Below are 13,873 nucleotides of genomic sequence, written 5' to 3'. Positions count from 1 at the left end.
TATAAATTTGCTCTTTTAGTGCATCTTGAGGCCTCAAGAATAAGACATAATTGGGGTAAAAATACCAGAGAAATATATCTTCAAAGCTATAGTTCTCCACTGTAGGTTAGCAATACAATCCTTCCCTCCCTCCCTCCCTCCCTCCCTTCCTCCCTCCCTCCCTTCCTTCCTCTTTCTTTTCTCTCTCTCCCCTTCCCTCCTCTTCCCTCCCCTTCCCTCTTTGCGCGCGCGCTCTCTCTCTCTCTCTCTCTCCCTCCCTCCCTCCCTCCCTCCCTCCCTCCCCCCCCCCCCTCTTTCTCTCTCTCTTCACCTGAGGATATTTTCCCACCGATTTTTAGGGAGAATAGAAGAAGATCAAAAGACAAAGAGAAACATTAGTGTGAAAGAAACACATCAACTGGTTGCCTCCTGCACTGCACAAGCCCTGACCAGGGCCTGGGCCGGGGAGGAGCATGCAACCAAGATACGTGCCCTTGTCCGAAATTAAACCTGGGACCCTTTGGTTTTCTTTTCTTTCTTTTTTTAAAAATATATTTTTATTGATTTTTTACAGAGAGGAAGGGAGAGAGATAGCTAGCTAGAAACGTCAATGATAGAGAAACACTGACCAGCTGCCTCTTGCACAACCCCCACCAGGGATGCGCCCGCAACCAATGTACATGCCCCTGACGGGAATCGAACCTGGGACCTTTCAGTCTGTAGACCGACGCTCTACCATTGAGCCAAACTGGTTTCGGCCCCTTTGGTTTTCTATCTGGGCCCCTTTGGTTCTCTATCCACCGAGTCAAACCAGCTAGGGCAAGAAGTAGATTTCTTAAACAAATGAGGTACCTGAATATACCACTTAACTTTGACAAAAAGCAACTGATCTAAGGTCAGAATGGTCACCCACCTGTGGATTCTTCAATTTAGTAATAACTCTCCAAGCTTCATTGAGAATCTGAAGTCGATCACCCTCAGGAGGATCAGCCAAGGCCAAGTTTAACCCCAGTGAGCGAAAAAGAAGATGCTAAGAAAAACACAAAAGCATTATGTTACTGAAGATTTTAAATCAGAACAACTTCAGGCTGTCACACTGAGCTCCCTCAGGGCTCATTTCCCATGGCCTTTCTGAATCCTACCACAGACCTCACAAGGTAGAGGGAAAAGGGCAAGCACGGAGCCAGGCTTGTATGGTCTAACTGTGGCCTGATGTCCTGCTGGATGAGGCTTTTCATAAATAATGAGTAAAGATATATTTTTATAGAGACATAAGACCCAAGTCTTTTCTAAAAACTTCACATGAGCAAATTTTACAGATTTAGGGCTCCCAGGGGGACCAGATGCTCAGCAATTACACGTCCAACAATCCCGATCTCCACTCATCGTCCAGCTTGTTCTTCAGACAGAGCCTCCCTTGATCCTGTTGGCCAAGCTGCCCTGACCCCTGACTTTCCCCTCAGAGGTACTGAGGCAACCCTGCTGCCCATCCTCCAGCTGAGCGGAAGCCAGGTCATACCTTGGGGAAGCCAGCCTCACTGCACTCCTTGATCATGCCGATGAAATCGAGGGACCTGGTGGCGATGAACTCGGCTCGGAAAGCAGACATCACAGAATTCAACAGCAAGGCACTGCAAGACAATGCATGCCTAATCACAGAGCCCTCTGAAGAAAGCTGCTTTAATGTTAGGGCATATGTTGCCAGGAAAGATGACTGACAACCTTTCTTTAAGGTTGGAAGACAACCACATTAGAATTAGAAGGCAACTTCTAGCAAGCATGACAAACTTGCGGCCGGCGGGCCACATGCCTCAAGTTTGACATGCTTACGAGAGTACCACAGGGTCTGTGCATGCTGGTAACTTGATTGATGTTAAACTGACTAGATGGATGGATGGGAGAGTGGGTGGGTAGACAGCTGGAAAGACAGGTAAACAACCAAGCAATCAAATCCACTGAAACAGAAGTACACTGAGCCTTCAATAGACTGGTGCACTAAAATGAAACATTAAGTAACAACATTGATCCATGTTGTAAATATATATCCACTCACATCTTTTATGAAAATCCCTGTCTGGGACCTAGGGACACAGTGACTTAGAGGCATCTAGCACCAAAAGGAGACAGAAATATGAGTTCATTCTGAGCCTACCAATCATCACATCCCCAGGAGGAAAGGACTATTATTAAACCCATTTTACAGAGAAGGAGAGACACTGTCACAGAGAGGTCAAGTAAGTAACCCAAGCTCACAAAGCTAGGAGAGAGTGGGGTCCGGCATCTGAAGCCTGACCTCATTGCTGTCCTACCCATCTTGTGGCTCTCTTGCCCACATAAGCATGCCAAGCTCAAAAAAAGCAACCAACTCTATTTGCAACCTCATGCCTTATTAATTTTAAAACACTTACTTATTTCCTAGTTTCTTGCATCGCTCCATCATCTCGGTTAGCAGATTCTAAAAATAAAGTTTTTAAACAATGAAAATCATCACATGGGAGAATCTAAAGCAACACTTCTTACAAGAGATTTCTGAAACAGTACTCACCGCGAGCCTCCTATGCATTCCCCAGTCTCCCTCCCAGTAGGGATGAGGAGGGGGAGAAAGTGCACCCTGTGGCATTTCACATGGGTGCAAATATAGTCTCACCAACTACCAACAGTGAGACCTTGGGTCAGTCAGTTGACTTCATTAGGCCTGGGCTTCCTCAGGCAGACGATAAAGGTGGTAGCCCCGTCCCTGCAGGACTATTGCAGGAGGTTAGGGAGGTATTGAGGGGCATACAGGACTATGACTCCCCACTTTCATCCCCGCTCATGTGGTGCCAGTGGATTCTCAGTAAAACAAACACAGCCAGTGCCCAGTGCCCACCTGTCGCAGCTAGGGGCACTTAGCACCCGTGCTCTCACCACTCACAACCACCTGAAGGCAAGCTCCTCTTCTCCTGTTTCACAGAGGAGAAAGCATGCTGGCCCGGGGGACACAGCTAGCTGCATAGGCTGGAAGTGACATCCGTCTTTCATCAGAGGCCATGCTTTTCACCAAATTTCCTCTCCACAAATTCTGAAGCATATTTTTTGCCCCAAATGAAAATGAATGCTTTACTAGTTGATGTACTATCAATAGCTCCAGAGCTACTTTAAGACAATTACATAACTTTAAAAAAGCGTCTGTTTTTAAAAACATCCATGGAAGAATTATTTGTCAGGTGGCAATTTGGGAAGGTTTTAAAAATCATATTGGAGACATGAGTCTGTTTCAAGATGGCGAAAAAAGTGGCCCGGTGGGGGGTTGAAGTGGAGTTCGAGGATGCGCTTGATGTGGAGTTGTTGGAACCCATGCTTAGCAACAGCATCGAGCAGCACAGCCTTAAATGAGTTTCGTCAGGGGCAAAGATGGCATTGGCAAGACCACCTGCAGCTTCAGCCTAGCAATCCAGCTATCCAAGGGGCGGGGAGTGTTCTTATCATTTCCAGGGACCCAGCCCACATCTCCAATGCATTGGACCAGAAGTTCTTCAAGGTACCCACCAAGATCAAAGGCTATGACAACCTCTTTGCCATGGAAACTGACCCCAGCCTTGGAGTGGCAGACTGCCTGACTAGTTCTTCGAGGAGGACACGTTAAGCATGGGCAAGATAATGATGCAGGAGGCCACGAGCGCCTTCCCAGGCATAGCTGAAAGGCCATCAGCTATGCAAAGGTCATGAGGCTGGTGAAAGGCATGAACTTCTCAGTGGTGGTGTTTGGCACAGTGCCCACAGGCCACACCCGGAGGCTGCTCAACTTCCCCACCATTGTGGAGTGGGACCTAAGCCACCTCATGCAGATCAAGAACCAGATCGGCCCCTTCATCTCACAGGTGTGGAACATGCTGGGCCTAGGGGATATGAAAGCAGACCAGCTGGCTTCCAAGCTGGAAGAGACGCTGCCTGTCATCCACTCTGTCAGCAAGCAGTTCAAGGATCCTACAGCTTTCATCTGTGTGCGCATCACTGAGTTCCTGTCTCTGTAGGAGACACAGCAGCTGATCCAAGAGCAGGGGGGGCCACTTGAGGTGGGAAGCGAGGAGGGGTTCTGTTCCCCCTGGTGGGGCTTAGGTGGCTGTAGCTACCCTTCACCTCTCCCCACCTCTCACTTCTCAATAAAATTATCTTAAACAACAACAACAACAACAACAACAAAAAAAGCAACACAAAAAAATCCTCATGTTGGAGAACCTAAAGCAACACTTATCCCCAAGTTTTTCCAGACAATGTCACCCCATGGACAAGAGCCCTACTGACAGGGGCACACACCATGCACAGGTGCTGGGCTAAGTACCTCTCATACCTTTCCCATTTCCTCTTCACAGCTGCCTTGTGATGCTCATATGAACTACTCCACCTCCCTCCCCTTCACAGCAAAGCAAGCCAGAGCTCAGAGAGATGGAGCCACCCTCTAGGTGGAAATGAGACTTGCATTTAAGTCTGGCCACAAAGTCCAAAAATGAAACAAGTCTTCTTCAGTGCAATGCCATCCTTTCAAGGTGGCAGCTGACTGTGGAGGAACTGTTGGTATCACCACCCCCAAAACCTTGATTTTATTCATATTCCTGTCTCTCCCAACAAAAATCAGGCTGGGTTCAATTAGGGAATAAATTATGATACCATATTTATATGTTGAAACGCTAGCCCCAAATGTGATGGTGTATGGAGATCAAGTTTTTAAGGAGGTATTGAATATCACAAGGTCATAAGGGTGGGGTCCTAATCCAACAGAAGATTGGGACCAGGAAGGCACACGGACAGGGAAAACTCTATGAGGACATGTGAGAAGGTGGAGGTCTGTAAGCCAAGGGGGAAAGCCTCACCAGACACCAATCCTGCTGGGCCCTTGATGCTGGACCTTAGCCTCCAGAACTGTGAGAAAGTAAGGTTCTGTGGTTGAAGCCTTCCAGTCTATACAGCAGCCTTCTGTGGTCAGAATGGCCACCTAACCCCAAGGTGCTGGCACTGGGAGGTGGAGGTTTTGAGCGGTGATCAGGCCATGAGGCTGAGCCCTCCTGAGTAGAATTAGTGTCCTTACAAACATGACCCAAGAAATCTCCTTTGTCATCTCTGCCAGGTGGGACACAGGAACAACCAGGATGTGGACCCCCTCAGACACTTTCAGCCTCTTGACCATGGATTTCCTTGCCTCCAGAACTGAGAAATCTACATGTGTTGTTTATAGCCCACTCAACCTGTGATACTTTGTGATTGCAGCCTAAACAGACTAGGCAAACTGATATAGGCCAAACAGTCATGGTGGTCTCATTTCCCCACCAGTGGTAGGTCACAAGGAAAGATTTCCTTGGTCTTAAACAGAAAACCAAGAAACCGGAGACTCCTATTTCTCTACCTCTGGAGGCAGCCATGTCTGGACATAATGCGGCTCCTCTGCTATCTGGAGGCAGGAGAGCTGAGAGATGGACAGACCTGACTGGCCCAAAGCATGCACTTGCTATTAAGGGTACACATAGAGTTGTTTTTGATGGGCCAGCTGGGTGTTTGTTCCTTGCAGCAAAAAAGCATTTCAGCAGAGGATAAAACAGGTGATACTACCAATGGCCTCCCCACTCGCAGAATATAGACATTTGAAATGTCATTCTGGAAGCTCAGTATCAAATTAGTTTTGTGCAAGGCTGAGCAAGACACAGAGTGGAATTATCAGAGATATCCCCAGCCCACACAGAGAACCACTCACTGAGCAAAGTCAATGGGCGAGCCACTGTCCTAGGCACTGGGGACAGGGAAGTGAGGAAGTCAGTCAGACAGAAACCCTTGGCTTATGTGGCATATTCTCTCAACTGCAATGTGCACTTGTGTGCATCAGCAGCATATGGATAAAATATCTGGCCATTAAGACAAAACAAATGCTTAAAAGTGTTCTCTTTTTATAAGACCTGAACACATTAAAAATGCATCCAATAATATAACTTTAAAAAAACAAAGGCTCTGTTGTCATAGAGCAGTGGTTCTCAACCTTCCTAATGCCACAACCCTTTAATACAGCTCCTCATGTTGTGATGACCCCTAACCATAAAACTATTTTTGTTGCTACTTCATAACTATAATTTGCTACTGTTATGAATCGTAATGTAAATATCTGTGTTTTCCGATGGTCTTAGGTGACCCCTGTGAAAGGGTCGTTCAACCCCCAAAGGCTGGGAACCACTGTCATAGAGGAATACTCATAAGTGCCCAGGGAGCCAGCTGTTATGGAGCTCAGGCAGGTCTGACGGAGGTTAATTTTTTTTGTATCTGAAAGTAACAGGATTGATTATCTTTGGCAAGAACAAGGTGTACAACAGTTCAAACCAGACTGAGATCAAAACAAGCTTGTTGGCTGAGTAAACCATTGAAAAACTTGCAAATCAGCACCCTAGTCTGCAAGACACACAGCAGAGCCATAGGATTTATTAGGCCCCTACATTTTCTTTATTCACATACTTAATTTATAAAAATTATAAAAATAAGAAATGCTTATGGTCAAAAGTTCAAACAGTCCTGTTGTGCAGCAGGAACAAAGCAAATGCCCATCTCCCAACCTCTACGTCCCAGGACTCCCCAGTGCTGATACTGTGGTGTTCACCTTTCTAAATCTTTGTCTGTGCCCTGGGAATATGTAGCTTTTGTTGTAAAACCACGAGGTTTAATATTTTTGTTGCTGTTTTATAAATGTGAATCATAGTACACATTCTGGGCTGCAACTTGCCTTTTTTACTCAAGAATCTAGCATGGGCCTTGCTCCTCCCACATTAGTATACTACAAATCTATATCATTGTATTTAACTGGAGGCCAGGTGCACAAAATTCATGCACGGTGGGGGGTGTCCCTCAGCCCGGTCTGCACCCTCTCCAATCTGGGACCCCTCTGGCGATGTCCGACTGATCAGGCCTAAACCAGCAGTCAGAGGTCCCTCACACAATCCAGGACCACTAGCTCTTAACCTCTACCTGCTTCTGCATGCCTGCCTGATTACCCCTACCTGCTTCTGCCTGCCAGCCTGATTGCCCCCTAACTGCCCTCCCCTGCCAGCCTGATCACTCACAACTGCCATTCCCTGCTACAACCCGCCTCCTCCGCGTGAGGTGGCCATCTTGTGACAGCCATCTTGTGACAATGTGAAGGTGTGATGCCACCTAGGCTATTATTAGTACAGATGCCTGAGGAAACCATATCATAAATATAACACTGCTGTTCAAGTTGCCACTAATGGGTGGATTTTTATTTTATTTTAGTTTTTTAGTTTTTTATTTTGGATCATTTACAGACTCATAAGAAATTGCAAAAATAGCAGAGGTCCTGGGTAATCATTATCCAGCTTTCCCCATAGGCTACATCTCCCATGAATATAGTGTATTATTTAAGCCAGGACACTGACATTGCTGTAATAAGTTAATCAGACTGTTTCACCAGGGTTTGCATGCACTCATTATCTTGGGAGGAAGGTGTTGTCTGTGTGACATTTCATTCACATGGATTTGTAGAATCACTATTACATTGCAAATTTTAAGTATTTTTAAAGATTGTCTGTAGATGAGGATTATATACCCACTTGAAAAGCAGAGGTAACAAAAGTTAAGTCAGGACAGCACTGCACTTCTACATCAAAACTAATGCATAAGTAACCCAAACTGCTCACAAAAGTGTGTTCTGCTTTTACTAAATAACCTTCCAACCCCCATGCTTATAAATACTGCTTCATGTAAAAGAGAACTAAAAAATATGCACATTATCTTTTTGTTTTTATTTTTCTAACTGAAGCAGAAATGTAAATGGGGGGGAAATCATGAACTAATCTTAACAGCTAATGCCCATTCCCCCGATTCAGAGTTAATATAGCTCAGTTCTCAAAAAAATAAATTACTTCAATGTGAATAAAATGAAATTATATACAGTAAGTACTAAGGAGAAATTTTTAATTTTTCATGTTATTCTCTTTCTCTTGAGATTTTTTTTCTTAATTTGAAAGAATGAAAAGAACACACTTGTGCAATATTCAGTCAGAATGGCTAAGCAGGAAGCTCTATGCCCAACTTCTCGCAAAACCACACAAAATTCCAATTAAATTATACAACAACCATCACTAAGAAGCATCTGAAGACAAGCTGAACAGAACTCCTATGACTAAGGATATACAGAAGAAGCCACAGAAAGACTGGGAGGAAGAGTAGAGCCGTGGGAAGGGCAGAGCCCACAGCCCAGGGAGATGGTTAAGAGTAGGGGTAGCTCAGCTGCGAAACCTCCTCTGACGACCCCTCCTTGTGAAGGACAGGTCCCACCCCCACACCAAGCCCCAACCCAAAGCACCGGCGCCAGGAGAGAGTTCTCTCCACATCTGGCTGTGAAAATCAGTCAAAATTGTATATGAGAAAGACAAAGGGTTGCAGGAGACTGAGAAATGTACTTATAATGGGCCAACACACAAACTCACCCACCCTAAGGTCCAGGGCATGGACAGTGTTCAGAAAGCACATGGGCATACAGAGAGCATGAATTCACTAACTCCAGAGTGAGAGCAGGAGGGGCATAAGTCAGGGAACTCTCTCCGGGGGTGGATGCATGGCAGCACCACTGTTCCTTTGCTTAGCTCTCCTTTCATCTCGCCAGCCAGGCACAGGCAGGGGCCAAATCTGTGTTCTCTGTTACCCTTGCTAACAGCATGGTGATTCACTAAGGCTCAATCCCAGCCAACTAGCTCATCTGACCAGCTTTGTGGGATTGGCCTCTACACAGCAGCTCATCTGCTAGTCTCAGCCATCCCTCACAGCCAGTCAATCTGAGGATCAAACCCACCCACAGAAGTGCCAACAGAAATCGAAGCCTGAGTACAATAGGAGGGTGCAAATAACCCACAAAAGGGACACCCCAGAACTCCCAGCTCAGATAACCAGGGAGGCTGTGCCACCAAGCCCCACAAGACACCTTCTACATAAGGCAACTCTACCAAGACCTGGAGACATACAAAACCCTATCTAACACATACAAACACAGGGAGGCAGCCAAAATGAGGAGACAAAGAAATACATCTCAAATGAAAGAACAGGACAAAAATCTAGAAAAAGAACAAAATAGAGATAAACAATCTACCATATACAGAGTTCAAACCCAACCCTGGTTATAAGGATGCTAATGAACTTATGGGAAGAATGGATGAACTCGGTGAGAATTTCAGAGCTAGAAATCATGCAAAAGGAAATAGAAACATGAAAAAAGAACCAATAAAAAAATAAAGATGACAATAACTGAAATGAAGAATGCACTAGAGCACATGTGTCAAACACAAGGCCTGCGGGCCAAATCCGTCCCGCCAGGCCTTGCAATGTGGCCCGCACCGCGCTGTCATCACTGCACTCCACTGCGTTTCCATCACAATGACAGTTTATGACTGTTCAGTAAACCATTCGGCCCGCGATTTAGGCTGGATTTTAGATTTTGGCCCCTTCTCTGATTGAGTTCGACACCGCTACACTAGAGGGAATCAACAACAAATTAAGTGAAGCAGAGGATCAAATCAGTGACCTGAAAGACACGACAATGGAAAACACCCAATTAGAACAGCAAAAAATTGAGAGATGCAAATCAAAACAACAATGCAGTACCATCTCACACCTGTCAGAATGGCCAACATCAACAAATCAACAAATGACAAGTGTTGGCGAGGTTGCGGAGAAAAAGGAACCCTCGTGCACTGCTGGTGGGAATGCAGACTGGTGCAACCACTGTGGAGAACAGCGTGTAGTTTCCTCAAAAAACTGAAATGAAACTCCCATTTGACCCAGTAATCCCACTCCTAGGAATATATCCCAAGAAACTAGAAACACCAATCAGAAAGGATATATGCACCCCTATGTTCATAGCAGTACAATATACAATAGCCAGAATTTGGAAACAGCCTAGGTGCCCATCAGCAGATGATTGGATCCAAAAACATCTACACAAATGGAATACTATGCTGCCATAAAAATGAAGGAATTCTCATCATTTGCAGCAACCTGGATGGAATTGGAGAACATCATGCTGAGTGAAATAAGCCAATCAATGAAAGAGAAAAATCACATGACCTCACTCATTTATGGATAATAAAGAACATTATAAACTGATGAACCAAAAGATAGATATAGAGACAGTAAAGCAACAAGCAGACTGTCAAATTACAGTGGGGAGGAGAGGGAGATCTGGGGGAGATAACAGATCAACCGTAGGACTTGTATACATGCATATAAGTACAATCAATGGACATAAAACTCTGGGGAGTGAGGGTATGTATGGGAGGGAGGGAAGGGGGAAAAAAAAAATAAAAAAAAAAAAAAAAAAAAAAGAACAGCAAAAAATTAAAATTAAAAAAAAAATTTTTTTTAAACCAAGAACAGTTTAAGACAACATCAAGAATACCAATATTCATATCATAGGAGAGTGAGCAAGGGATTAAAAGTTATTTGAAGAAATAATGACTAAAGACTCCCCTAAACCTGGAAAAAGAAATAAAATATGTAGGAAGCAGAGTCCCAAAGATGAATTCAAAGAGGCCCAAAACAAAACCCAGCATAATTAAAATGCCATACATACGTAAAAGACAAAGAGAGAATCTTAAAAGCAACAAGAGAAGAACAGTTAGTTACTGACAAGGGAGCTCCCATGAGACTGTCAACAGAAACCATGCAGACCAGAAGAGAATGGCAAGAAATATTCAAAGTAATAAAAAGCACAGATCTATAATCAAGATTACTCTACACGGCAAAGCTATCATTTAGAATTGAAGGACAAGAAAAAGCTAACGGAGTTCACCACTAATTCAGAATCGTAAAGTATGTTAAAAGCATTTCTTTAAGTAGAAAAAATAGATTAAAGAAATATGAGTAAAAATATATAAGCCCAGGTGATGTGGTTCAGTTTAGCATCATGACCATGCACCAGGAGATTGTTAGTTTGATTCCTGGTCAGTGCACATGCCTGGGGTGTAGGCTCAATCTCCAGTAAGGGGCATGAAGGTGGCAGCCGATCGATGTTTCTCTCTCATTGATGTTTTTATCTCTCTCCCTCTCCCTTCCTCTCTCTGAAATCAATAAAAACACATTTTAAAACATTTTATATTTAACATATACTATATATGTTTTATGGAAAAAAATTATATATATGATAAAATTTGCACTGACAAAGACACAATAAAAGAAGTGGATCAATCAACTATAAAGCTAGTACAAAAGTAGAAAGATCATGTATAATCTCAACAATAAATCAAGGGACACACACACTAAAAAAGTAAAAAGAAAACAAACATAGAGAAGGTGTGTAAAAATAGTAGTGACTTTAAAATGTGCTCGAACTTAAGGGACCATCAACTTAAAATAGACCGGCATGGAAATAGCTTGGCATATTTGAAGCACATGAAAATCACAAATCACAAATCTACTAGAGATAAAGAAAATAATCCAAACACAGCACAACAGAGAGTCATCAACACACAACAGAATAGAAAAGGAACAGAGAAGAACTACGATGACGACGACGACGAAGAAGAACCAAATAAATAAAATCAGAAATGAAAGATAGGTGACAAATGAATATCAAGGGAATATCTGGAAATACTATGAATATATGCCAACCAATTAGACAACCTGGAAGAAATAGATAAATTACTAGAAACATGCAATCTTCTAAGACTGAATCAAGAAGAAATAGAATAGATTGGTAACAACTAACAAAATTGGAGCAGTAATAAAAAACCTCCCAACAAAGAAGTCCTGGCCTGATGGCTTCACAGGTGAATTTAACCGAACATTCAAAGAATTCATACCTATTAGTCTCTAACTATTTCAAACATTTAAAGAGAAAGGAAAACTTACTTTAGAAGACCAGCACTACCCTGATAACAAACCAGCTAATGACATTACAAAAAAAGAGAATTATTGGCCAATGTTCCTGATGAACATAGATGCAGAAATGCTCCACAAAATATAAGCAAGTCAAATCCATAAAATACACTAAAAAGATCACATGGCCAAAACCGGTTTGGCAGACTGAAATGTCCCAGGCCCGATTCCGGTCAAGGGCATTGGTTGAGGGCACATCCCCAGCAGGGGGTGTACAGGAGGCAGCTGGTTGATGTTTCTCTCTCATCGATGTTTCTAGCTCTCTATCCCTCTTCCTTCCTCTCTGTAAAAAAATCAATAAAATATATTTAAACAAAAAAAAAAAAAGATCATATGCCATGACCAAGTAGGATTTACTGCAGTGATGCAAGGCGGTATAATAGTCACAAATCAATGAATGTGATACATCACATAAGCAAAATGAAGGATAATAGATTCATAAAAAACATTTGACAAAATCCAGCAGCCATTTTTAATAAAAACTCTCAGCACAGCAGGAACAGAGGGCAACATGCCTCAACATAATAAAGGGTACTATAATACACCACAATCCATATCAGGCTCAAGGGTCAAAGCTAAAAAACGTTTTGCCTAAGATCAGGAACAAGACAAGGATGTCCACTTTCACAGTGACAGTGGCTGGGATGTGTCGGCAGAGAAGTTAGAGCTGTGTGTGTCTTAACAGATCCCGCCTTTATTAACACTAAAGGCCCGGTGTATGAAATTCCTGCACGGGGATGTGTGTCCCTCAGTCCAGCCTGGACCCTCTCCAATCTGGAACATCCCTCTCACAATTCAGGAATGCTGGTTCTCAACTGCTTGCCTGCTTGCCTTCCTGATTGCCCCTAACCACTTTTGCATGCCAGCCTGATCACCCATAACCACTCCCCTGCTAGCCTGATTGATGCCTAAATGCTCCCGTGCCAGCCTGATTATCCCTAACTGCCATTCCTGCAGGCCTAGTCACCCCCAACTTCCCTCCTCTGCCGGCCTGATCACCCCTAACTGCCCTCCCCTGCGGGCCTGATCACCCACAACTGTCCTCTCTTGCAGGCTTGGTCCCTCCCAACTGTCCTCCCCTGCCAGCCATCTTGTGGCAGCCATCTTGTGTCCACATGGGGGTAGCCATCTTGTGTGTTGGGATGAAGGTCAATTTGCATATTATTCTTTTATTATATAGAATATGTAGAATGTGCCTTAAATGGGAAGCATAATCCTATTTAACTTACTATAGTTTTAATTGTAAAGGGAAGAAAAGCCTGTCATCAAACAACAAGAAAGATTTTTTGAATCACTCTGATGTTTGGGGGGAAGGTGTTTTATATTTCAATTTCAATGAGAAATTGTGGATGTCAGATATTGTGGCTGAAGGCATCACTCCTCACTCACATCTACATGGCTCTCCTTTCTGCTGGGTTTCCCTGGACTGTCTTGGATATAACCAAATACTGCAGCCAAACTTGACCACCCCCTACTTTGGAGGCAGGACCTGCTAAGACACACACAGCTCTAATTTCTTTGTCGACACATCCCAGCCACTGTCACCGAGCTTCTAGGCATCATACAGCCACATACATTTTCCACACCGTCCTCTACCCTGACATCCATTATGCGTTTTGAAAATGGTTAGTTTTTTCTAAGACTCCTCACATTCCTTCTTTAAGTGCCCTAAGAATCAAAGCTTATCAGAATTTAAAATAAAAGGAAGAACACCCTATGACACAAGCATTTTATTTTACATCTGATTTTGCCTTTCATTAAAATAAGGGGGAGAATAAGTGTCCTCACTTCCAAACATGTCCGTCTGTCCATGGGTTCCAGGCATATAGCTGAAAGGTAGGTGGTTGTGAACAGGCAAAATTCCCACCACCTCTGCCCAGGAGCCTGGCCAGCATGTGGTTACTGAGACTATGCTTGACCACAGAGAATGGCCTGCACCTTTCAAATAACCTCTGTTTATACTGGCTTGATTAAAAACCAATTTATTTTATAGTAA

General features: G+C 43.7%; 1 protein-coding gene and 1 pseudogene across 8 annotated transcripts in view; one reads left to right on the top strand and one right to left on the bottom strand.

The window, feature by feature from the left end:
- VPS35L (VPS35 endosomal protein sorting factor like) overlaps nt 1-13,873 on the bottom strand; it is a 122,072-nt gene that overhangs the window by 47,585 nt on the left and 60,614 nt on the right. For all 8 annotated transcript variants that reach the window (XM_036434423.2, XM_036434426.2, XM_036434425.2 and 5 more), the window contains 3 exons: nt 2,388-2,434; nt 1,499-1,610; nt 893-1,009 (listed from right to left, as the gene is read on the bottom strand). In XM_036434423.2, coding sequence (XP_036290316.1) covers nt 893-1,009; nt 1,499-1,610; nt 2,388-2,434 — 276 coding nt within the window. The remainder of the gene's footprint in view (nt 1-892; nt 1,010-1,498; nt 1,611-2,387; nt 2,435-13,873) is intronic.
- LOC118716925 lies at nt 3,218-11,538 on the top strand (annotated as a pseudogene).

This window comes from Pipistrellus kuhlii, unplaced genomic scaffold (assembly GCF_014108245.1).
Source record: "Pipistrellus kuhlii isolate mPipKuh1 unplaced genomic scaffold, mPipKuh1.p scaffold_m20_p_122, whole genome shotgun sequence".
NCBI lineage: Eukaryota > Metazoa > Chordata > Mammalia > Chiroptera > Vespertilionidae > Pipistrellus > Pipistrellus kuhlii.
This window is presented reverse-complemented; position numbering and strand designations above follow the sequence as displayed.